This window comes from Dendropsophus ebraccatus, chromosome 3, assembly GCF_027789765.1.
Source record: "Dendropsophus ebraccatus isolate aDenEbr1 chromosome 3, aDenEbr1.pat, whole genome shotgun sequence".
Classification (NCBI taxonomy): Eukaryota; Metazoa; Chordata; class Amphibia; order Anura; family Hylidae; genus Dendropsophus; species Dendropsophus ebraccatus.
Window position 1 is genome coordinate 113251288 of NC_091456.1, and position 26444 is coordinate 113277731.

At 44.7% G+C, this 26444-nt stretch overlaps 1 protein-coding gene across 3 annotated transcripts in view; it reads left to right on the forward strand.

Annotated features, from left to right (window-relative positions):
• The window catches only part of REXO1 (RNA exonuclease 1 homolog), a 92729-nt gene that overhangs the window by 14686 nt on the left and 51599 nt on the right, over positions 1 to 26444 (forward strand). For 2 of the 3 annotated variants that reach the window (XM_069962527.1, XM_069962525.1), the window contains exon 2: positions 10392 to 11932. In XM_069962527.1, coding sequence (XP_069818628.1) covers positions 10433 to 11932 — 1500 coding nt within the window. In that variant the 5' untranslated portion in view covers positions 10392 to 10432. Of the gene's footprint in view, positions 1 to 8179; positions 8297 to 10391; positions 11933 to 26444 lie in introns of all 3 variants that reach the window. The other variant, XM_069962526.1, reaches the window with a different exon arrangement.

Below are 26444 nucleotides of genomic sequence, written 5' to 3' on the forward strand. Positions count from 1 at the left end.
ACGTGCGCTCCCTCCCGGCCGCACATGGAGGTCCCCGGAGGAGGCTGCAGATACTGAAGCATCGGGTGATAGTGTCGCTGCTGTACAGCTCCAGTAACTGCAGCGACAGTATCACCCGATGCTTCAGTATCTGCAGCCTCCTCCGGGGACCTCCATGTGCGGCCGGGAGGTGATATTCATCCCGCTATGGGGGCGGGGCAGCTGCGGGGAATATGTGCGGGCGGGAGGAGAGCGCAAGTGTCGGTGGTGTGCGCCCGGGCAGAGTGGGTACACCAGGTATGTTCCCTCCTGCCCCATGCTCCCGCTGATCTGCCCCATTCTCCCCCCCCAGTGTGCCCCATACTTGCCCCCCCCAGTCTGCCCCATGCTCCCCCCAGTCACCAAGGTTTCATGGGGCCCCATGTTCTTAGCTATGTCCCTGACCCTCATCTTTACCTGTACTACTACTACTACACCCCTCACACCCAGTGGCGTAGTTACTATAGAGGCAGGGAAGGCGGTTGCTATGGGGCCCGTGGAGGGAGGGGGCCCAGGGAAGATAAGAGCCTCCTGTGTCCTTTTGCTTAACCCCTTATGTACTGCAGAGTGTAAGTGACCCAATGTTCTCTTACATCCTGCAACACAAACAAAGGGTTAATATAAGCTCAAGACAATTAGCTCTCTGATAACCTCTGACCTCTGAGCTCCTGCACAAGTCAGGGGTTATCAGTGCAGGAGTAGCAGGAAAGAGCTAATTGTCTTCTGCATTAACCCTTTGTTTGTGTTACAGCATGTAAGAGAACACTGGCTCACTTACATACTGCAGTAAATAAAGGGTTAAGCAAAAGGTAGTCTTCTCCTGCACCTATGTATATAACCATGAGGATCCTAATATGCTGTTATAGTTAAATACAGTGGATGGACAGAACAAGCAGACATTGGCAATGACTGTTGTGGCAGCATGCAGGATTCTGCCTCTGGCCACAAGAGAAATTTTTTTTGCCACATCACTGTGTATATATGTATATATATAATATGGCCCCATACAGTTTTTTGCTATGGGGCCCCATGAATCCTAGCTACGCCCCTGTCTTTACCTGTACTACTACTACTACACCCCTCATCTGTTCCTGTACTACTACTACACTCCTCATCTATACCTTTACTACTACACCTCTTATCCACTATACCTTCACTACTACACCCTACCTAGATGGAGGAACAAAGAAGATCTCATATACTATATGGGGGCACAGAGTACATAGGGCACATATTTGGAAAAACTACTTATATGGGGCACAGAGGGGGATTGTCTACTTCATAGGGGCACAGGGGGAGCACTGTTACAGTGGAAAGCAATATAGTTGTCTCAAACATCATTAAAATAGTATCTGACGCTGCAGGGAGAAAAATGTTCTGTTTATTTAGCAAAAAGAAAAAAATTGCGATTTAAATCGAGAATCGTCCAAAATTTTTTAAAAATCAAGATTTTATTTTTTTTGCCATATCGCCCAGCCCTAGTAGGAGGAAACCCTAGCCCCTCTATGATAGGGTTCCATTGATTCTAATAGTCACGTCATGGAGGGGCTGGGGTTTCTTCCCACTAAGGGTGGGTCGGCCCACCTCCAGTGCTTCAGCCTGGGCCTGGTGGTACAGTCACTTTAAAGCCACTTGTCAGAAGTCTGTATATCGGTGGGGGCCCTAGTGCTGAGACACCTGCTGATCGCCACTTCATCTCCACTCTGACTGCTAAAGTAGCAGTGGACGGAATTGTAATAGAGCCTATAGAACCTCTGGCAATCGCATCTACCAATACGTGTCTTCAGCAGGTTAAGTGAATCTGCCTTCCTCAAAGCACCGATCTGCCTCTAGCTTGCGCACCCCTCCTAATGAATATCAACAGAGCAGACGGGCCAGATTGGTGCTCAGGGTATAGTAGTGCTATCCCCAGGGCTATAAACCACCTAATTAGCGTAGGAATAGAACTACACAAACTACCTTCACCCTCAGCGCCTGTGCACAAAGGGGATATTTGTGCAGCGCCCCCAGTGTCCCCTATAGGCATATACCGGCTCAGTGGTGGACAGTGGGGGGTAGGGCAGGTCACATGCTCCTTCATTTCGGCCATCTTGTGGACAGACTCACCGCAGAGCAAGACAGTACAGGCTGCTGGAGGTGAATCTGATTTTAGCTCTGTGAGGTACACTGAGAAGTGCTGTCAGTATATACAGTGAGTACGCTTACTAATACTGTACACTGAACAATTTTACTATAAAGTGGCCATCCCCATTAATCCCCATGAGCCATAACGTAACTGTACGTCATGGAACAACTAGGGGGGGTCAGAGGGATCACTTCATGCCCCCGCTCTGTACTGAATCGCTCCCAGCTGCTAACAGCAGTGGCTATTAGCTGGTGTGGGCCCTGTTAGCTGTTCCAGCTAATTAACCATTTAAATGCTGCTGTACCACAGGATGAACAGCGTAATGAAAAAAACTATTTTAGAATTTTTCAATTTTACTAATATTTTTATTATTTATTAGCATATTTTATTGAAAATGTAAGTCTGTCATTGCAAAATACAAATGGTGTTGCAAAAAATAAAGGCTCATGTGGGTCTGTAGGTGAAAAAATGCAGAGCTCCTTAGGATACCCAGTACCTGGCATTTCACAAAAGGAGGCAGAGGAAGCCGTATGGCAGTGTATGCAGCACCCATTGGGCTCTGTATATAGTTTAAAAAGCTTTTATCATCATCACTGACTTGGTTTTGAAGAGCCCAGCTTTCAGTGATAGCTGGCTTTCCTGCACTGCACGATTTCCAGGATTTAGGGACACCCTTGCAAAGTGAACTGTTGAACTGCCCAGACATTAAAAAAGAATGAATGGTGCAGAAGTGGTTAAGGGTGGATTAACAGTTAAAGTCTGTGGCAGTCCATTCCTGTAGCAGATTTGAATTTCGCTGTCAGATTATAGTGCTATAGGCTTTTAAAAGTTTATCACTTTGCTCCTAACACCAAGCTTCTGCATGCTTCTTAAAGGGGTAGTGCGGCGTTTTAAAAATTATTCACTAAATAACACACATTACAAAGTTATACAACTTTGTAATGTGTGTTATGTAAGTGAATGGCCCCCTTCCCCGTGTTCCCCCTACCCCGGAAGTGTGGCGCAATATACTTAACTCAACTGCTGTCGACCATCATCTTGGGTCGACGATGATAGCATAACTGTGCTCAGCCAATCGCGGCTGAGCAGCTGATGACGTGGCAGAGGGGGGCCGGCATGAGGGACGGCTTCCCCGTGCCGGCGCCGTTCGATCAGTGGGTTTAGGTTAAAGAGGATGTACCAGGTGGTGCATCCTCTTTAAAGCGACTCTGTACCCACAATCTGACCCCCCAAACCCCTTGTACCTTTGGATAGCTGCTTTTAATCCAAGATTTGTCCTGGGGTCCGTTCGGCAGGTGATGCAGTTATGGTTTTAAAAACAACTTTTAATCCTCCCGAAGATGGCGGCCGGGGTCTACAGTAATCTGGTGAGTATACTGCACCACACTTCCGGAGGTGGGGACACAGGGAAAGGGGGCCATTCACTTACATAACACACATTACAAAGTTATATAACTTTGTAATGTGTGTTATTTAGTGAATAACTTTAAAACGCCGCACTACCCCTTTAAAGGGGTTATACAGCGCTGCAAAAACATGGCCACTTTCCCCCTACTGTTGTCTCCAGTTTGGATGGGGTTTTGAAACTCTGTTCCATTGAAGTAAATGGAGCTTAATTACAAACTGCACCTGAACTAGAGACAACAGTAGGGGGAAAAGTGGGCATTTTTTTTAGGATAACCCCTTTAAAGTGACTGTACCACCAGGCCCAGGCTGAAGCACTGGAGGCGGGCCGACCCACCCTTAGTGGGAGGAAACCCCCTCCCATCTATGATAGGGTTCCATTGATTCTAATGGAGTCACGTCATGGAGGGGCTGGGGTTCTTTCCACCTGGGGTGGGTCGGCCCGCCACCAGTGCTTCAGCCTGGGCCTGGTGGTACAGTCACTTTAAGGTCCCCCCACACTGACAGCCTGTTCAAGCAATCACTACACTATCCACAGGGCTCCAGATGGCGACCAAAATTTGCGACTGGCCCCGGCGGCGCGCTGTCTCTTTAAGGACTTCCGCACGCTGCGCCGAATCACGTGGCGCCTCTGCGTCCGTCCGTCCAATGAATGACGGACGTGCTGGGTGACGTGTGCGGGGACACGCTTCTCCAGTGACGTCATCCAGCAGAGGCGCCACACTCCTCCAGCGCTTCTCTCCCGCCTCTCCTCACCCGGCGCCGCGGTTCTTCAAGTTCACCCCAGCGGCACCAAGCTTAGATAGTGGGTGAGTACAACCGGAGGGACGGCAGGGGTGGCGGCCGGCCAGTAATGTGTGTGGGGGGACCGAGGCCTGGGCGGGGGATTGAGGCTACTCGCTCATGGACGAGATCGCCTCTTGTAGGGGGCGGGGCTATGAGGCTGCAGGACATGGAGGGTTCGCTGCTGAAATGGACCAACTACTTGTCTGGTAGGTGCTGTGCTGCAGCCAGGGACTGGGAGCTGGCGGGGTTAAAGATACAAGTGCGGCTGTGGGCAACGCTGGGGTGGAACTTTATTTTTACAGGTGGAGAAATCCTTTTTGTAGGTGAGCTGGGACTTGTAGTTCTTTGTCGATGCAGCCTAAGAATGACATAAAATATAGCATGCTTCTGTATAGGCGTTTCCAAATCTATGGCCCTCCAGCTATATATAGACTGCACAGTACCACTTCCCTCAGTGTGTATGTATAGACTGCACAGTACCACTTCCCTCAGTGTGTATGTATAGACTGCACAGTACCACTTCCCTCAGTGTCTGTATGTATAGACTGCACAGTACCACTTCCCTCAGTGTCTGTATGTATAGTCACAGTACCACTTCCCTCAGTGTCTGTATATATAGACTGCACAGTACCACTTCCCTCAGTGTCTGTATGTATATACACTGCACAGTACCACTTCCCTCAGTGTCTGTATGTATAGACTGCACAGTACCACTTCCCTCAGTGTCTGTATGTATAGTCACAGTACCTCTTCCCTCAGTGTCTGTATATATAGACTGCACAGTACCACTTCCCTCAGTGTCTGTATGTATATACACTGCACAGTACCACTTCCCTCAGTGTCTGTATGTATATACACTGCACAGTACCACTTCCCTCAGTGTCTGTATGTATATACACTGCACAGTACCACTTCCCTCAGTGTCTGTATGTATATACACTGCACAGTACCACTTCCCATATACATTGCCACAGGGGCTATATGTCATTGGCTGCCGGGGGCTATATATATATATATATATATATATATATATATATATATATATATATATATATATATATATATATATATGTATATATTATATAGTAGATCATTGCCGGTAAGATGGCAGCTGGCTGAGGGAACACACCGGCAGCAGGGGGGGGTATATGGTTGTCAAGTTGCAAGTTTCCATGTTGAACGTTTTCAAACTAAGAAAAGAAAGGATCTAAAGGAGGAGGCTGCTGCCGTGGCCTCTGCACACAGTAAGTCCCATGTAACATAACATTAATTTTACATGTTTTAAAATGTTGGCGACCAAATATTCTATTTGGCGCCTAAATTTTTCAGGTTAGGAGCCAATGGCTCCTAGGTAAATTTTTTAGTCTGGAGCCCTGTATCCAGCCACAGCCAGTAATTGGCTGACCAGGCCATAACTGAGCCGGGAACCAGAGAAGCATTTGGTAGTGCACTGGTGGAACGTGGACAGCTAAGCACAGTGTCAGGAGCTAAGTAGTTATAGGCAAAACACGTCAGGCTGTGTCTCTGCATATGCATTCTGAATATGTTATAAACTTAGTGAAAACCACACCCCCATTTCTCCCTCAATAGCTGCTCAAATGTTGCCCAGATTGTCTGCAACATTGCATGGCTATAGGGGAGAAATGGAATGGTTTCCCCTGTGTTCGGAACCCTAGCCTTATGGCTGTCATAATGTTTAGAATTAGCTATTAAATATGCATCAAAAACACATGCAGTGTGCGGTATTGTTTTAATGCGCATATGCATTGCAGTTTATACTGTGATCTATTTCTGCCGCATATTTGTCTGCTTAATTTAAAATATGCCATGTTCACCAATTCTAAATGCTAGGCTGGTTTCACTTGAAGGTAAGCTGTTGTTGGAAATCCTGGACTGACTGCAAGTCTGATAAGCTGAATCAGCCGCTGTCAGCTGTGGTTATCAGACAAGCAGTTGGGCTGGAACTTACGTCAATAGCTTATGCTGAATAGCTTATCATCTTGTTATGATCGTCTAAAGACTCTATAGATTGTGATAATTCATTCTTTATTGTTGCGACCAAATTCCTCCTCCTGTTTTCTGTATAGCTATATATTCCTCTGCCCCAGTTACTGCTGTATTTTCAGTCCTTGCTAATTTGTTTTGGAATAAAATTGGATGCCATTAAAGAGTAGACGCAGCACATTCTTTCTCAACACAAAGTGCCATAAATGACCCTTTGTGTAAAAGAACTACATTAAGTATGATTAATTCAACATTTATATCTTTTACTAGTGTAGAAAAAATGAATAAAACAAAGTTATAAATACAAGGAGTATTTAGCAATGAACTTAGTGTTATAAATTGTTAAAAACATGAAAATTATGAAAAATATATTAACATGGAAAGTCTTGTGGTGAATACTGTATATATAAATATATATAGATATGATTATTGTCCGTTGGCGGCTTTGCAGGGCCCTTGCAAGCAGGGCTGTGGAGTCGGAGTTGGAGCTAGTTTTGGCTGGAGTCTGAGTCGGAAAAAATGTTCCGACTCCAGCTTTAAAAAAATCTTTAAAAAATGTAGAATTGAATTTTGATATGAATTTTACAAGTTTTGCTCATGAATATATATTATGAGCAATATTCTAATAGAACACTGGTCCTATTACATAAGGGTGGTCATGGAAAAGTTGTCGGTCACTATTTGGCAGTTTGTTTTTGAGCTGGAAGAGTCCATTGTGTGGGGGGAGATCTGTGCTGTTTTCTTCCTGGATGCTGGATGACTGTATATGAGCAGCAGTGTAATATGGAGATATCCTGTGTAATATAGAGGAGGAGGAGAGGACATAAGGAGTGTAGGTGTAACTTCTGTCCTCAGTGTGGTGTTTTCTCTCTGGGAGAAGATTGTGTGTTTTTCTTCAGTGTTCTATGGCTGCAGCAGACTGTGTGTATATGTGCTATGGCTGCAGCAAGCTGTGTGTGTGTGTGTGTGTGCACACTATGGCTGCAGCAAGCTGTGTGTATGTGTGCTATGGCTGCAGCAAGCTGTGTGTGTGTGCGCTATGGCTACAGTAGGCTGTGCGGGTGTGTGTGTATGCTATGGCTGCAGCAGGCTTTGTGGGTGTGTGTGTATGCTACGGCTGCAGCAGGTTGTGTGTGTGTGTGCGTGCTATTGCGTGCCCCCACAGTGACCTTCTATATCACTGTGTGACCTCTATATCCCTATGTGTGACCCCTCTCTATATCACTGTGTGACCCCCTGTATATCTCTATGGCTGACCTCTATTGCACAGGGATCTGGCATTGTTAGCGGTGTTTTTTAAGTATGGTGAATAGTTAGAAACATAGAAGACTGTCAGCAGGAAAAGACTACATGCTCTATCTAGTCTAGTTCTGAGTTGTTCAGGACATGGAGGCTGGAGACTGGCTGCATCCACTGCACGCACAGGAGAAGCTTCCTTTGTATGTTTCAGAAGTCTCCCTGGGATCATGTAATACATTAGGGAGAAGCTGCTGAGCCAGTGTGATAAATAACTCCCCTGGTATCTGACTGGCCATTTATGAAGGAGCAGGAGTCTGAGTCGTTCCTGATAAAATTCTGGAGTCGGAGCTGCGGCTTACTGACTCCACAGCCCTGCTTGAAAGCCGCCAATTGTTTAAATACTGTGCTGGCAGCAGGGTATTTAGCATCTACTGCGTATTAGATGGGATGTTGGATAGTTGATCGTTTATTGAAAATTCATTACAAATTAATTAAATAATTCTCCGTTATTTGTGCTGCTTGTAATACATTAAGTGGAGAAAAAGTATGTTGGCGGAAGTCCACCTCTCACCAGCCCTGTGTTCTTAAAATCTACGGCCGTAGATGCAGAGGATACGTGAGATAGGCTGGGGCTTGCCCGCTCGTGTGTGAACACTGATGGATGCTTCCTCCTGCAGTTTGCACAGCGAAGCTTGAGCAGTGGAGGCTCACTGCAGCCAGGTATTTCCACCTCTGTTAGGCGTGCCTCCCATAGATGAGATGTTGGGAGTGTTGGTAAATGCTCCAAAAGCCAGGGATTGAGGCTAGGATATATGCTGAGAGTTAAACGTAGTATAGTAGCACAGTAATGTATTGACCACTAGTTGCAACTGTAATAGACGCGTTTCTGAATAATGCTTTGCAACCTAATACTGAGGAAAGAATAGAGGATTATTCAGACAGATTTATTTGGCAGATTTTTTAAGCCAAAGCCAGGAACAGACTATAAACAGAGAACAGGTCATAAAGGAAAGACTGAGATCTATCCCCTTTTCAAATCCATTCCTGGCTTTTGGCTTCAGAAATCTGTCAGATAAATCTCTCTTGTGTATGTGCAGCATTAGGTTCAGACCTATAATCATCAGGCATTGGGCACGCATTGCTACGTGTAATAGCGATGCACACCTGACTGCTGATGACTGTAGTGTAAGATAATAAAGTGTTAACCCGCCTGGTGTCCTCAGGCCTTCCCTGGTTTTTGCAGCTCTGCCTTCTGTTACAGCCTCTGAACTGACAGGCCGCCGGACACTCAGCCAATCACTGGCGAGACAGGTCGCAGTCAGTGATTTGCTGCGTGGCTGGCGGCCGCCATCTATTCTGTCAGTGGTTTCCACATAAAGCACACCAGCTGGGTCATCACTACCCCCTCTCACTATTTCTTGATCTCCTTCGCTGAATGTTCTGGCACAAGGGAGATGTAAAAAATTGGCTCAAAAATGTTAGCTATCAGTCTTCCAGGTTATCGAATCTCCTTAAGGGTATATTCACACGGACGGGCTCGCAGCGAGATTCTCGCTGCGCGCCCGGCAGGTCCTGGCAGTTCCCATACACTACATACTTGCTGGGGTCTAAACGATGTAAGTATGTAATTCTGCCGCCCTTAACCCCTTCTGCTCCCGGCCGGCTCCCCCGCTGTAAGCATACTTTACCTGTCCTTGCTGCACGGGTCCGGCGTCCTGCTCTCCCATCCGGCCAATCAGTGGCTGCGGCTGGGCAACACACTGATTGGCCGGACAGGAGAGCAGGACGCCGGACCCGTGCAGCAAGGACAGGTAATGTATGCTTACAGCGGGGTTGCAGAAGGGGTTAAGGGCGGTATAATTACATACTTGCTGCGGTCGTTTAGACCGCAGCAAGTATGTAGTGTATGGGACCTGCCGGGCTCGCAGCGAGAATCTCGCTGCGAGCCCGCTCGTGTGAATATACCTTAAACCACAGTCAAGCTCTACCTGCCTTATGCTGCACTAGGTTTGTTAACACCTTCCCGACAGTAATCTGTATATATGTATACGTTCCTGCTGCACATACCCCGTGCTGTAGGAATGTATATATACACGTTCCTGCACTGACGGGGCTTCAGGCCAGGCCAGGTGCATATGAATACAATTACCCCACTCCCAGCATCTTATCACGGATGCTGCCTGGACAGTACATGGAACGTGTGAATGTGGCCTTAGAAGCAGCAGCATAAAGGAAACAATGCACTAGTGGTATGTAGTGCTGTTGTCAATTAGCACTGGGGTGAAATAGCAAATTCTCTAAAAGGTAAAGTAGACCATATTTTCTTTGAAGGCAGATTCTAGCAGAGGATTAAAGGGGAACTCCAGTGATTTATTTTTTTTCCTTCCTTAAAATCCACTGGTGTCAGAAATTGACAGATTTGTAATTCTGTTAAAAAAATCTCCCGTCTTCCAGTACTTCAGCTGCTGTATGTCTTGAAGGAAGTGGTGTAATCTTTCCAGTCTGAAGAGCAGGCGAGGTTTTCTATGAGGATTTGTTACTGGGTGGTGGGTGTTTCTTTAGAAAAACAACTGTTTTTCCAGTCCTGCAAAATCCTTTCCTTTTAAAAGCCCAGGCAAGTCTAGCTCATGTTCTCTTATTCCCATCCTCTGTACCCACTTGCATCTCCACATCTCATTTTACTGGTGGCAGCTAGGTAAAAGTCCCTGGGCTGGACCTGGCTGGGCTTTTGCCTAGGTAAATCCATCCAATCCTGTGATTATGTTAATTTTTTCCTTCGTTCTGACCACTTACCTTTTACGTATTACCTTTTCAGAATATGATCCCTACAGCCCCGAAATTCCAGTTCCACCTTGCATGGATGAGGACATCTTGGGTGTCTTACCAAAGTCCAGCCAACATATACTGGAGCTTGAAAGAGTCAACAAAGCAATTGAAAAAGTCAAGAGTCAGGTGGAAAGAGAGCAGCGAAAGTATGAGGAACTACTTGAGACACAAAATGCCCCTTTAAAAAAATGTTTGAGGTCTAACCCCCTTTCTTCTCTCGAATATGATCCTGGTTGTTCTGGAAGCAGTGCTTCATGTTACAACCCAACTCCCCTAGCTCAGCCAGTAAATTCATGTAAATATACTTTAGATACTGTAGAACATGATAGAACTAACAGCCGAATCTTGGAGTATATTCCAACAACAGTAACTCAGGTTTCGAGGAGTAAGACCAATAAATATGTAATTGATAATTCCAAACCTTACACTGATTTGGAATATGATCCCATGTTAAATTACTCTGCAAGACTTTTAAGCAAAGATAAACCTGAAAAGGTTGCAAAAAGAAGTAGAAGAATTAGTCAGGATGAAACGTATGTTCCTGTATTCAAGAAGTTGTGCAGTCAAACCTCTAAGATAATGGTGGAGGCTAAACCTTCTGGCTCTGAATGTGATTCTCAATCACAGTGTTCTACTAAAACAGGCAAACCTCTTCCATCTACTACAAATAGTAGCTCATTAAATACATCAAAATCTCCAGTGTATGAACCAAAAAAAGGTTCCAGCACGATGCACGAAACTGCAGTGCGGTATGATATTGGTAACTCCTTGAAGAGCTGTAGCAAAGAGCACATAAAAAAAATAACCAAACCTCTGAACCCTAAAAATGAGAAGATGAAGTGTATAAAGGAGACCGTGCCCACTGGTCAGATGACATGCATCAATAAAGAGCAAAGAAAAGAATCTTCAAAAAGCCACATTAAGAAAATATCTGAACAAGAAGTAGACATTGGCACTATAGACAATCAGCTAGACGAGTATAAGGAGAAAAAAAATGAGAGGTCATTGGAACAAACTGAAAATAAGAAGATTAATTTAAAGTCCTCAAAAACTAGATTACACAGACAAAACAAAATAGATATGGAAAAAAGCTGTAAAGTAAAGTCTAGCAAGAATGATCAAAGATCTAAAGATATTAAAAATGGGAAACAAAAAGCCAAACATGTGAAATCAGCGTCTTTAGACAAATCTAAGACAGCAGTACAAAAGACATTACATGTTAAAACCAGCCAGAGAACTTTAAGTCATGTGGATTTATTTGGTGATGAGACAAGCGATGAAGAAGAAAGCAGGAACACTAGTCGACAAAGTAACTCGTCTTCTAACAAAGCTGGCAAGTCTTCCCATAAAAGCAAAGTGGCCAGTATAAGAACTTCTATCACCTTGATGGATTCTCCTGAGATGGACATTTCATTACTTGAGAAAGATATGGATTCAGACTCCGATTTAGACCGGATGGAAGAGTGTCTCAGAGTTTTTAATGAGTCACATGACATTAAGACTGAAGACAAAGGGAGAATGGCAAAACAGGTAATTTAATGTAATAAATAAACACTATCTGCTGTCCTGACTCCTGACATGTATGCTTTAGCTAACATTTGTATTCCCTGTGTAGTTATAATTCTGGAGTACTTTTTATAACTGTAATGTTCCTCCTGAGTATTTATAAATTGATAATAAGGCTGTGTCATTCAGTTTGCCAATAAGGTGTGCCTCTATACAATCTTGCATTGTCAGCACTAATTGGATGGTGTGCTACTGTGTGGGAACTCACTGCCAACAGCTAATAATCAGAGGAACAGCACATTGTAGAGTTCTAGGAAAAGATGCTCCAGAACTACTTCATGAGGCACACATATATTCACTAAAATGTCAGGAGTAGTAATTGATCCTCTCGAAACAGCACCCTGCTCATATATTAAAGTGTCACTGTCGTTATTACTTTCAAAATGTAAATCAACAATAGATGTGAAATAAAGGAAGTTTGCAATTTACATAAATTTTTTTAGTTATCATGCTAAAAAACAAAGCTATACTATCTTAAAGTCAAGGTCCAGTCTCCTGAAGGCAGATTTTTAGTCTTGTGCCGTTGAAAAAAAAAAAAACAACTAAACACAGGAAGTGCAAACACAAAGGGGCTGATATACTGAGATGTTCCTGGAAGCAAATTGTTGACAGCATAACGGCTTAAAGTTGACGGATTGTTAATAAATGAGTCCCAATGTTTCCGTCAATGAATGGCTGCCTTGTCTGTTAGCGTGTTTCGTGTTTGGTATCTTTTTTTTTTTTTTCAACCAGCACAAGACTAAAAATCTGCCTTCAGGAAACTGGACCTGTATTTCAAGTAAGTATAGCAGCATGACAAAAAAAAATCTATTGCAAACTTGCTTTATTTTACATTCCCTGTTTTAGATTTTGAAAATTATAACGACAGTGACACTTTAACACCTTTAAAGTGTCACTATTGTCATACCTTTCAAAATCTAAATCCCCAGTAGATGTGATATAAAGCAAGTTTGCAATTTACATTTATTATTTCTTTTTTAGTTATCATGTAAAACACTGCACTTCCTGTGTTTTTAGACTTTTTTTTCAGAGTATAAACACAGGAAGTCCCATGTTTCCAAGGTGATCTGCACGCTCAGAGAAAAGGCAGTGATGTGATTGATGGACAAATTGTTCTGTGACATTGGCCGGGACTTGTGTTTAGTCTTTTTTTTCCACCAGCACAAGATTAAAAATGTCTTCAGGAGACTGGACCTGGATTTCTGGTAAGTATAGCTTTTGTTTTACAGAATGATAAAAAAAATTATGAATGTAAATTGCAAACTGGTATGTAAATAATAAATGAAAATGCAAAGGACTGATGTACCCGTACATCATCATGCTCTAAGGGGAGTTTCAAAAGTGCAAAATTGCTGATTTTTGGTCACATCAAATCCAGAAAAATTGTAATAAAAAGTGAGCAAAAAGTCGTATATATGCCATCAAGGTACCAATAGAAAGTACAGATCATGTGAAAAAATTGCACCTCACACAGCCCCATAGACCAAAGGATAAAGCGCTATAAGCCTGGGAATAGAGCAATTTTAAGAACATTTAATTATTTAAAAGCAACCTAATAAAGGAAAAGTTATACAAGTTACATGTCATTGTAATCGTACTTACTTGAGGAAGATGAATAACATGTCAGTTTTACCATAGGGGAACACTGTAAGCACAAAACCCCTGAAAAGACAAAAAGTGCAGTTTTTTTTTTTTTTTTTTTCAATTTCACTGTGCAATTTTTTTTTCTGGTCTTGCAGCGTATTTTATGGAAAAAATATCTGTCTTTGCAAAGTACAATTGGCGTTGCAAAAAGTGAGGGCTCATGTGGGACTTTAGGTGGTGTTATGAACATGAGGATGTAAAAACGAAAGCACAAAAGCGAAAATTGTCTCTGTCCTTAAAGGGTTAATGGCCCGTCACCTTCAGCCTGCTAGTTTTATTAGAGCCAGCAAGACTTACCATACATGAGAGTTGGTAATAAATACAAAAGTTACAGGGTCTAGCTACAAGTGTGTTCTAAAAAGAAAAGATATGACCATACTATGTAAAAAGTACAAGAGGTAGTGAGCATAACCCTGCCTCAAGCATTCCATTAGCTAATATCTTTTAACCCTCTTCCTAAAGGCCCTTTTACACGGAAAGATTATCTGACATTATCTGCCAAAGATTTGAAGCCAAAGCCAGGAATGGACTATAAACAGAGAGCAGGTAATAAAGGAAAGCCTGAGATTTCTCCTCTTTCAAATCCATTCCTGGGTTTGGCTTCAAATCTTTGGCAGATAATCTGTCAGATAGAGCTGGGCGATATGGCCAAAAAATAAAATCTCGATTTTTTTTTTTTAAATTTTGGACGAATCTCGATTTTTTTTTTTTTTTTTTTTTTTTTTTTTTTTTTTTTTTTTTTTTTTCCTTTTTGCTAAATAGACAGAATAGTTTTGTCCTTGCAGCATCAGATACTATTTTAATGACATTTGAGACAACTGTATTGCTTCTCACTGTAACAGTGCTCCCCTGTAGTAGACAAGCCCCCTGTGTGCCATTCTGGGCCCCCATATAGTATAGGAGATCTTCTTTGTGTGTTTAGTAGTGGAGGTATAGTGGATAAGGGGTGTAGTAGTAGTACAGGTAAAGATGAGGGGTGTAGTAGTACAGGTAAAGATGAGGGGTGTAGTAGTACAGGTACAGATGAGGCCTGTAGTAGTACAGGTATAGATGAGGGGTGTAGTAGTAGTAGTACAGGTAAAGATGATGGGTGTAGTAGTACAGGTATAGATGAGGGGTGTAGTAGTAGTACAGGTATAGATGAGGGGTGTGGTAGTACAGGTACAGATGAGGGCTGTAGTAGTACAGGTATAGATGGGCAGCTGGGGGTGACTGAGGGCGACTGGGGGTGACTGAGGGCGACTGGGGGTGACTGAGGGCGACTGGGGGTGACTGAGGGCGACTGGGGGTGACGGAGGGCGACTGGGGGTGACGGAGGGCGACTGAAGGAGGAGTGGGGGTGATGGAGGGCGACTGGGGGTGACTGAAGGAGGAGTGGGGGTGATGGAGGGCAACTGGGGGTGACTGAAGGGGGACTGGGGGTGATGGAGGGCGACTGGGGGTGATGGAGGGGGACTGGGGGTGACTGAAGGGGGACTGGGGGTGATGGAGGGGGACTGGGGGTGATGGAGGGCGACTGAAGGAGGAGTGGGGGTGATGGAGGGCGACTGGGGGTGACTGAAGGAGGAGTGGGGGTGATGGAGGGCGACTGGGGGTGATGGAGGGGGACTGGGGGTGATGGAGGGGGACTGGGGGTGATGGAGGGCGACTGGGGGTGACTGAAGGGGGACTGGGGGTGATGGAGGGCGACTGGGGGTGATGGAGGGCGACTGGGGGTGATGGAGGGGGACTGGGGGTGATGGAGGGCGACTGGGGGTGATGGAGGGCGACTGGGGGTGACTGAAGGGGGACTGGGGGTGACTGAAGGGGGACTGGGGGTGACTGAAGGGGGACTGGGGGTGACTGAAGGGGGACTGGGGGTGACTGAAGGCGACTGGGGGTGACGGAGGGCGACTGGGGGTGACGGAGGGCGACTGGGGGTGACGGAGGGGGACTGGGGGTGACGGAGGGGGACTGGGGGTGACGGAGGGGGACTGGGGGTGACGGAGGGGGACTGGGGGTGACGGAGGGGGACTGGGGGTGACGGAGGGGGACTGGGGGTGATGGAGGGGGACTGGGGGTGATGGAGGGGGACTGGGGGTGACTGAAGGGGGACTGGGGGTGATGGAGGGCGACTGGGGGTGACTGAAGGGGGACTGGGGGTGATGGAGGGGGACTGGGGGTGATGGAGGGCGACTGGGGGAGATGGAGGGGGGCTGGGGCAGCTGGGAATGATTGGAAAAAGGAGTACACATAGCCCTCCTCCCCTCACCCCGGCCACACATGCAGGTCCCGGTCTCTGCAGGAGGCTGCAGGGACTGTAGTGGTGATAGCGTCGCTGCCATTACTGGAGCCGTACAGCGGGATCAGGGGTGAAGATCCTGCTGTACAGCTCCAGTAATGGCAGCGACGCTATCACCACTACAGTCCCTGCAGCCTCCTGCAGAGACCGGGACCTGCACGTGTGGCCGGTAGGGGAACGGAACGCTATGTGTACAGCTGGGGAAGGTCGGTCGCGGCTCTGGGGGACTGCCGACCGACCTGCACCTCCACGCAGCGCCGCCCCCTCACTTCCCGCCGGCCGTAACCTGCACCTCATGCCCGGCCGGCACCTCCACGCAGTGCTGCCCGCCCTCCATCTCCCGCCCGGCACCTGCACCTCCCGTCCGCCCGCCCGACTGACTCTCCGCGCTTCTCTGCCCGCAATGATTTTTTGTGAAAATCGAATTTACGATTTTCACAAAAAATCAAATCGATTCTAACCTTCTGGGCGAATTAATCAAATTAATTCGATTAATCGCCCAGCCCTACTGTCAGATAATCTTTCTGTGTAAAAGGGCCCTTACTCATGACCTACATTTACCGCATGGGTCAGGTGATGTTTAATTGCAGGTTCAGAAGCCTGACCTGCAGCTGATGCCCATTTGTAGTGACTGACATCAGAGATCATTTAACTGTTTAGATGATTAGATGCTGCGAATGTTACTGAAAAATCCGGACATGGGTCATTGGAGGTCCACAGTACTGGTTGGTGCCCCCGTTAATTGTTTGTCACAGAAGCTCAAGGCCTCTGCTAGGCCTCGGGGTATGTTGTGCTGATGCAGTCTGTGTATGGCAAGCTGTACTAGCAGATCACGGATTACATAGGTGAATGTTATGGTGCGTTTACACGTAATGATTATCGTACGAATTTGCGCGATAACTATCGAATTCGAACGATAATCGTACGTGTAAACGCAGCGAACGATCAAACGACGAACGATAGCTCATTTTGATCTTTCAACATGTTATCAAATCGTCCGTCGTTCGCAAAAAATTCGCAAATCGTTCCGTGTGAACAGTCGTTCGCCGATTTAACCAATGTGTGAGATAGGCTTAAGCGTTTGCAAAACGATCGCACAACGAATTTTCCGTATGATATCGTACCGTCTAAACGCTGCTCGTTATGAAAAAAAAATCGTTACTCCGACATCGTTAATCGTACGATCGGGCCAATTATCGTTACGTGTAAACGCACCATTATAAGTTGTTAGCTTGTTGTACACAATTTGTACAAACTTATATCATAGAATTGTCCGTGAAAAATTAAAACATAATCTTACAAGGTATAAAGGTAGAAAAGGTAAGAAATTCAGAGTTCAGGCTTTTATAATGAATCCTTATAAGCCGATAGCTGAACTCCCATGTGGCTGTATAATCCTATGGCTTCTGGAAATGAACAGCACCAGTATCTGGTGCAGTGTGCAGACACACAATACTATTATCAGGATCATTTCTATTTACAGTAATTCCTACATACTTGGTGATGTTTTATCCTCACATTTGTCTTTAAAAGTGAAAATTTCAGTTGGAAATAATATTTTATATGTATAGCGCCAACTGATTCTGCAGCATTTAACATAGCTTGTCAACCTCCAGTTCTTAAAAATCTAAAACTCACAACATTGCACAATGTGAATTGTACCCAATACTTGCGCACACTGCTGTTACATCCGATACATCTCAACACATTTCTTTAGAAAGAAAGACTAGTCTTACAAAACCTGTTTTGTCTCTCTTCAGCTTCTGTAGCCTTTTTTTTTATGTGTGATGTAACAGCCTACCTTGTATGGGATATTAGATGCAATCATAGTGGCAGGCTACTGGCTGGAGTGTGCACCTTGCAAGGATCCTATGTGGCAGTTCTGCATTTTTCCACCTAGAGACCCAGATGAGCCCCTATTTTTTGCGCCACTAATTGTACTTTGCAATGGCAGACCTAATTTTTGGCTAAAATATGTCTTGAAACCAGAATAAAATTTATATGTGTGGTGAAATTAAAGAAAAAAAACACTTTTTTTTTTTTTAATTTGGGGGTTTTGTTTTTACACAGTTTGCCTTAGGGTAAAACTGACTTGTTATACATGCTCCTCAAGTTGTTACGATGTAACCGGTTGCTTTTGATAATAGTCTGAGAAGGCTATAACCACACAGATTTATAGAAAAATAAGAGATTTATTACAGAAAACAATACTTAGCTGCAGTAACAGATGGTACAGATGCATGGTTGTTACTTCCACAATGAAATGGGGAGCCCCATTGTATATTATGGACTAATATACACCCATTTTGCTCGATGACAGGGTGCTGGGCACCTTCCATCCATGGTCCCAGCTGAGGCTGACTAGAAGCTACATACCCCCAGCTTTAATAGTAAGTTTGGGTGGGGGGTGATGTGCTTCCAGAAATGTCTATGTAGACCACTGATGACCATGAATGGAAGTTTCCCAGGCCTTGTACATGTTTATCAAGCACAATGGGCACATGGTTTTACAACTACAGCTACAAGACTTTGACAGCTGAACAACAACAACAACCAATGTTGACACTACTGGGGAGGTTTACAGCTGATTAACACAAACATATTGACCATTACAAAAGGGAATGAGTATACATATGGGTTCCCACACACACAACTATAATGAGTTTCACACACATAGCCATACAAGGCCAGCTAATCTATACATATACCATACATTGCTTCCTATCACATCAATAAGACACTTTAATATTCTTTAATAAACCCATCTGGTTACATACGATTACAACGATATGTAACTAGACCACCAGGTATGGGGGACAGCAAGTATTTAGATGCAGCTATCATCGGACAGTGCCCGCTAATAGCTGCGGTCCCGGGCTGCATATAGCACCCGGGATCATGGCAGTTCAGAGCGGGGTCGCCGTGCGACCCCACTCTAAACTTCCCTAGTGGCACCAGGACGTTCAGAAACGTCCTGGTGCAGCTAGGGGTTAAATGGGGTTATCCAGCGCTACAAAAACATGGCCACTTCTCCCCCTACTGTTGTCTACAGTTCAGGTGTGGTTTGCAATTAAGCTCCATTTCCTTTAATGGAACTGAGTTTCAAAACCTCACCCAATCTGGAGACAACAGTAGGGGGATAGTGGCCATGTTTTTGTAGCGCTGGATAACCCCTTTAATTGTTCAAGCCAAACAAAAATGGTCAAAATTTCTATACCGCTGGTGCCACGCTGCCATGGCTGCAATACAAACACAAAAACAAAAGTGCAACAATATGCTGCAAATGCCAAAACACATGGTCAATATAGATATTTGAAATGGTAAAACTGATGAAGAAAAGTGGAGGCCAGAGTACAGTGTAGGTCCATTCCGTATCTGAGGCCAACATAACGTGGTTGTATGGTAGACACTATTTGATCAAATGGTATGACAAGAGCCTTATTTTTTCCTAGGTCTGTATCCAAGTTCTTCAGCCAGCGGTAATTAAATGCTGAGAGTTGTGGTTCGTTCATCTTTAGCTCCGATCTGTCCAGGTCTTTCTCAGCAGCGTGGCACCATAGAGACGGTGTCACATTAAACTCTTAGAGGAGCAGGCCAATTTAAATTTTTTGCGTTTTCGTTTTTTCCTCCTTGTGCTTAAAAGGCCAAAGCAGTTGCATTTTTTTTTTACCTAGAAACCCACATGTGCCTTTATTTTTTTGTGCCACTAATTGTACTTTGCAATGACAGGCAGCATGGTGGCTTAGTGGTTAGCACTGTAGCCTTGCAGGGCTGGAGTCCTGGGTTCAAATCCCACCAAGAACAACATCCGCAAAGAGTTTGTATGTTCTCTCTGTGTTTGCGTGGGTTTCCTCCGGGAACTCCGGTTTCCTCCCACACCCAAAGACATGGAGATAGATGAAGTGCTGCGTAATATGTGTGCGCTATACAAATAAAGGCATTATTATTATTTTTTTTTCATAAAGTACACTGCAAAAGCAGAAAAAAATTAAATATGTGGTGAAAATGGAAAAAAAACCCCGCATTCTTTTTTTTATATATATTTTTTTTTTACGCCGTTCACCCAGGGGGAAAACTGTCTTGTTATATATGTTCCTCAAGTCGTTACGATTACAACGATATGTAACATGTATAACTTTTTTATTTTATCTGATGGTTTGTAAAAAATTCAAACCATTGTTAACATATATCGTCCTTAAAGAGTCACTGTCATTAAATTTTTTTTGCAGAAATCAATAGTCCAGGCGATGTTAAGAAACTTTGTAATTGGGTTTATTAGCCAAAAATGCCATTATCTGCATTTAAAAAGCCTTTTCCCTGGTCCCCCCTCCTCTCCTTTCTGTTATCCACTGCTCAGAATCGGGAAATCTTGACTGTTTTTTTTTATCAGTCGGATCCTGTCTGAGCTATGGAGGGGGGAGGAGAGACTGAGGAGAAATGCTGGCAGCAGAGAACAAAGGATAACACAGTGGGGGAGCTATTCAGAGTGCTATTCAAAGGTCAGAGAGGTCAGTGGTGACATCAGAGGAGAGAGCCTGTGATGTTGCTGTAAATTAACGCTTTGTTGCCCTGTTTTGGTGCCTTGTTTCCTTCTCTCCATAGGGAAACCATGAAGACAGGGGGGAGAGCTTCAAACTGCTTTTTCATGATAAAAATTCACTTTTTGGCTAATAAACCCAATTACAAAGTTTCTTAAAATCGCCTGGACTATTGATTTTTGCAAAAAAAATTTTTTTAATGACAGTGACACTTTAACCTCTTAACCTCTTAAGGACATAGGACGTACCGGTACGTCCTATGTCCTCACTTGCACTTCAAAGCGGGGCCGCGCGGCGGCCCCGCTTTGAAGTGCCGCGATCCCGGGTGCCGCGTGTAGCCCGGGACCGCCGCTATTAGCGGGCACGGTCGGATCGCCGTGCCCGCTAATTAGCTAATCGGAAGCAGCTGTCAAAGTTGACAGCTGCCTCCGATTACCGGAGGCAACGTTTCCCTGGTGTCTAGTGGGGGAGATCGCTCCTCCGGGACCTTGTCCCGGAGGAGCGATCTCCGTTACTGATGCCGGCCGGGGACGCGTCCAAGATGGCGCCGTCCTCGGCTCGGCACTCGTTCGTTTTCGGCTGCAGCAGCCGAAAGCAAACGAGTGCCGATCTCATGGATCTCTGCAGCATATCTATGCTGCAGAGATCTCAATGAGAGATCACAGTGTATATACTAGAAGTCCCCCAGGGGGGCTTCTAGTATATGTATAAAAAAAAAAAAAAAAAAGTGTTGTTAATAGTAAAAAGCCCCCTCCCCTAATAAAAGTCTGAATCACCCCCCTTTTCCCAGGTTTTAAATAAAAGTAAACAAATAAATAAATAAATAAACATGTTTGCTATCGCCGCGTGCGTAATCGCCCGAACTATTAATTAATCACATTACTGATCTCGTACAGTAAACGGCGTCAGCGCAAAAAAATCCCAAAGTGCAAAATTGCGCATTTTGGTCGCATCAAATCCAGAAAAAATTTAATAAAAAGCGATCAAAAAGACGTATATGGGCAATCAAGGTACCGATAGAAAGATCAAATCATGGCGCAAAAAATGACACCTCGCACAGCCCCATAGACCAAAGGATAAAAGCGCTATAAGCCTGGGAATGGAGCGATTTTAAGGAACGTATATTAGTTAACAACGGTTTGAATTTTTTACAGGCCATCAGATACAATATAAGTTATACATGTTATATATCGTTTTAATCGTAACGACTTGAGGAACATGCATAACAAGTCAGTTTTACCCCATGGTGAATGGCGTAAAAACACATTTCCCCCAAATAAAAGAAATGCGTTTTTTTTTTCAATTTCACCACACTTCGAATTTTTTTCTGGTTTCGCAGTGTACTTTATGCAAAAATTCAGCCTGTAATTGCAAAGTACAATTAGTGACGCAAAAAATAAGGGGTCATGTGGGTTTCTAGGTGGAAAAATGCAAGTGCTATGACCTTTTAAACACAAGGAGGAAAAAACGAAAACGTAAAAACGAAAATGGGCCATGTCCTTAAAGGGTTAACCCTTAGAGGACCCGGCCAATTTCAATTTTTGCATTTTCGTTTTTTCCTCCTTGTGTTTAAAAGGCCATAGCACTTGCATTTTCCACCTAGAAACCCACGTGAGCCCTTATTTTTTGCGTCACTTATTGTACTTTGCAATAACAGGCTGAATTTTTGCATAAAGTACACTGCAAAACCAGAAAAAAATTCAAGGTGTGGTGAAATTGAAATTAAAAAACGCATTTCTTTTATTTGGGGGGTATGTGTTTTTACGCCATTCGCCTTGGGGTAAAACTGACTTGTTATATATGTTCCTCAAGTTGTTACGATTAAAACGATATATAACGTGTATAACTTATATTGTATCGGATGGCCTGTAAAAAATTCAAACCATTGTTAACAAATATACGTCACTTAAAATCTCTCCATTCCCAGGCTTATAACGCTTTTATCCTTTGGTCTATGGGGCTGTGTCAGGTGTAATTTTTTTGTGCCATGATGTGTTCTTTCTATCGGTACCTTGATTGCGCATATACGACTTTTTGATCGCTTTTTATTACAATTTTTCTGGATTTGATGCGACCGAAAATGCGCAATTTTGCACTTTGGGATTTTTTTGCGCTCACACCGTTTACCGTGCGAGATCAGGAATGTGATTAATAGTTCGGCCGATTACGCACGCAGCGATAGCAAACATGTTTATTTATTTGTTTACTTTTATTTAAAACCTGGGAAAAGGGGGGTGATTCAGACTTTTATTAGGGGAGGGGGCTTTTTACTATTAACAACACATTTTTTTTTTTTTACACATATACTAGAAGCCCCCCTGGGGGACTTCTAGTATATACACTTTGATCTCTCATAGAGATCTCTGCAGCATAGATATGCTGCAGAGATCCATGAGATCGGCACTCGTTTGCTTTCGGCTGCTGCAGCCGGAAACAAACGAGTGCCGAGTCGGGGATGGCGCCATCTTGGAGAGGTCCCCGGCCGGCTTCAGTATCGCTCCTCCGGGACAACGTCCCGGAGGAGCGATCTCCCCGCTATACCACCACCGATCATTGTCCCGGAGGAGCGATCTCCCCGCTATACCACCACCGATCATATGCAGCCGGTAATCGGAGGCAGCTGTCATCTTTGGGGTTCGCGGCGTCCTCCGTCTTCTCATTCGGTCTTCGGCTCTTTCCGGCGGTCCCCATCGGCTTTTTTCTGCTATTTTCGGCTCCAGACTCGTCTTTTTCCGGATTTTGCGCTCTGCTGCCCCCTAGCAGCTGATATGTGTAATACACTTATCAGCAGCTACAGGGATGTTCAGAATGTAGAAAAAGTTTTTTTTTTTTTCCAAATTTTTTTTCTTCTATTTTCCTCACCCTATCGCCGCTGAGTGTTGATCAGCATCGCACGAAAGTGCGCTGCTAATCAGCAACTCCTCCTTTTTGGCGTAGGGTGTTTTTTTTCTATATCCTACTGCCACGGTCTGCTGATAAGTGCCCCACGTAAGTGCGGCATTTATCAGCAACTCCTTTGTTGGTGTAGGTTTTTTTTATACTTACTGTAATAAAAACACGTAAAAAACACTACATTACACCACACTACATTGAATAAAGTTTGACACTACACCACTACATACCCCATATACTAGTCCCCGTATAAAGATGACCCCCAGGGTGTTTTCGGCGTCGGACGCATACACTATTATTGCCTCCCGACACCGAAACAGCCAGTGAGGATGAATGGGGGGGATCCTTCTTTCCTCCATTCATCCTCATCATCCAGTGACGTGTCTGGGGGTAGCGTAGCGTACGCTGCCCCCCAGACACGTCTTTTCCGCCAGTATCATCCCAATAAGAGATCACGGTATGGCGTGAAATTCTACAAACTCTGTGAGCGTACCTCTGGGTACTCTTACAGATTTAGGGTACGTGCACACTGCGGAATGGCGAAGGATAACCCTTTGTGCATTCCGCAGCTGGCACCCGCCGGCGGACTGGTGCGGGCGCATGTCTCTACCCGTGTCATAGACTCCATTCTATGCACAGGCGGATTCCATCGTTACCACCACCTGTACGGGGATAACTTTTATACCAGCACCCCCTCTTCTGGTCCCTCGCTGCCCTGTAGCTTGCACGATCCGAAAATATCAGAAGTAGTAATAGAGCCCTAATATTTAGCAGCCATGGAGCGGCCCCAGCGCTTCTGGATATGAAGGACCCCGTATCGCACCAGGACAACATTTTCCAGGTGACGTCCCCCACACTGGAAAACAGGAGACCCCAGAAGAAGTGCAGAGTGTGGCGTAACAGGGGGATCAGGAAGGACGCCATTTTCCAGTGTGACACCTGTCCTGATCACCCCGGCCTCTGCATACTGGATCGCTTCCAGGCGTACCACACATCATTGGAGTTCTACATTATCTAAATTCTGTCCCTTATTCCTATTTCAGGGGTCACGTTGATCCAGGGATTATTCTGATTGCCATTATGGAGTCGGGAAGGATTTTTTTCCCAGTGATGAGACTACTGTCGTCTGCCTCACGAGGGTTTTTTGCCTTCCTCTGGGTCAACACAGGTTGAATTTGATGGACACCTGTCATTTTCAACCTTATAAACTAATAATTGGCCTAATACCCCCAAATAAATTAGAATTGTCCCTTTTCCCCAGCTAAATAGATATGGCCGCCATTCCCATTAGAGGATGCGATGATGCAATTACAAAGCCTCTGTGCGGCCAGGACAGTAGAAACCCCCCACAAGGGACCCCATTCTAGAAACCATTCTGGAAACTACACCCCATAAGGAATCTAACAAGGGGGGCAGCGGGGATATGGCCCCCTGGTGACGGCCACATTTGGGACGTGAAAATGAGAAAAATTGTATTTTTTATTTTCTCGGCACATGTTCTATGTAAGTGCCCGTCACCAGTGGGGTCCATATCCTCACTGCACCCCTTGTTAGATTTCTTATGGGGTGTAGTTTCCAGAATGGGGTCACTTGTGGGGGTTTTCTACTGTCCTGGCAGCACAGGAGCTTTGTAAATGCGACATGGCCTCCATCCTCCATTCCAGCCTCTAAATGGCGCTCTGTCCCCTTGGTGGCTTGCCCTGTGCCCATATGGCACATTATTCCCACATGTGGGGTATTTTCGTACTCAGGGGAAACTACCCTACACGTTTTGTGTTCATTTTCTTTTTTAACCCCTTGTGGAAATGGAAAAAATCAAGGCTAGACCAACATTTAGTGTAATTTTTGTAAAATTTTTACTCTAAATCATTAATCTTGTCATGATTTTTTCATTTTCACAAGGGGCTAAAAGATAAAAAAAAAAACACTAAATGTGTAGCGCAATTTCCCCTGAGTACGGAAATACCCCACATGTGGACATAAAGCGCCATGCGGGTGCAGGGTAAGCCTCCGAAGGAAAGGAGCGCCATTTGGTTTTTGAAGGCTGGATTTGGATGGAATGGATTTCGAGGGACCATGTTGCATTCAAAAGGCCCCTGTGTTGCCAAGACAGTTGAAACCCCCCACAAGTGACCACATTATGGAAACTACACCCCTCAGGGAATGTAACAAGGGGTGTAGTAAGCATATGGACCCCACTGGTGACGGGCACAAATGTGGAACAATGTGGCGTGAAAATGAAATATTACATTTTTTTTGCATGTTGGGAGATATAGTTTCCTGGCTGGGTGCCATAAATAAAAACTGGGACTTTGTGGCTAGAAGCAGTGTAGACAAGCGGGAATACACCTGCAGTGGAGAAAATAAGTATTTGATACACTGGTGATTTTGCAAAAAAATGGAGAGCTCTGTAATTTTTGTCATAGGTTGAAGGTATACTTTAATTTAATTTTAATTGCATTAAAAAAGTATTAGATCATCTACCAACCAGGAAGAATTTTGGCTCCCTCAGACCTGTTAATTCTTTTAGAAGCTCCTCCTACCCTGCACTCATTACCTTTTATTAATTGCACCTGTTTACCTGTATAAAAAAAAAACAACTGTCCACAGATTCAATCACATCGCAACCTCTCCACCATGACCATGACCATAACCAATGAGCTTTCCAAGGACATCGGGAACAGACTTGTAGACCTGTACAAGGCTGGGATGGTCTAAAGGACAATAAGCAAGCAACTTGATTAGAAAGCAACAACTGTTGATGCACTTATTAGAAAATGGAAGTACCACAAGATGACTGTGAATCTTCCTTTGTCTGGGGCGCCAAGCAAGATCTTGCCCCGTAGGGTAAGTATGATTCTGAAAAGGGTTAGGAGTCAGCCCAGAACTACACTGGTCAACGACCTGAAGAGGGCTTGGACCACAGTCTCAAAAATTTCAATTAGTAACACACTATGTAGCTGTGCACCTGAAGGCCCGCAAGGTACCCCTACTCACGCGAGCACATGTCCATGCCTGTTTGAAGTTTGCCAATGACCATCTGGATGATCCAGAGAAGGCATGATGGTAGGTCACATGGTAAGATGAGAGTCCTAAATAGAGCTTTTTGGTATCAACTCCA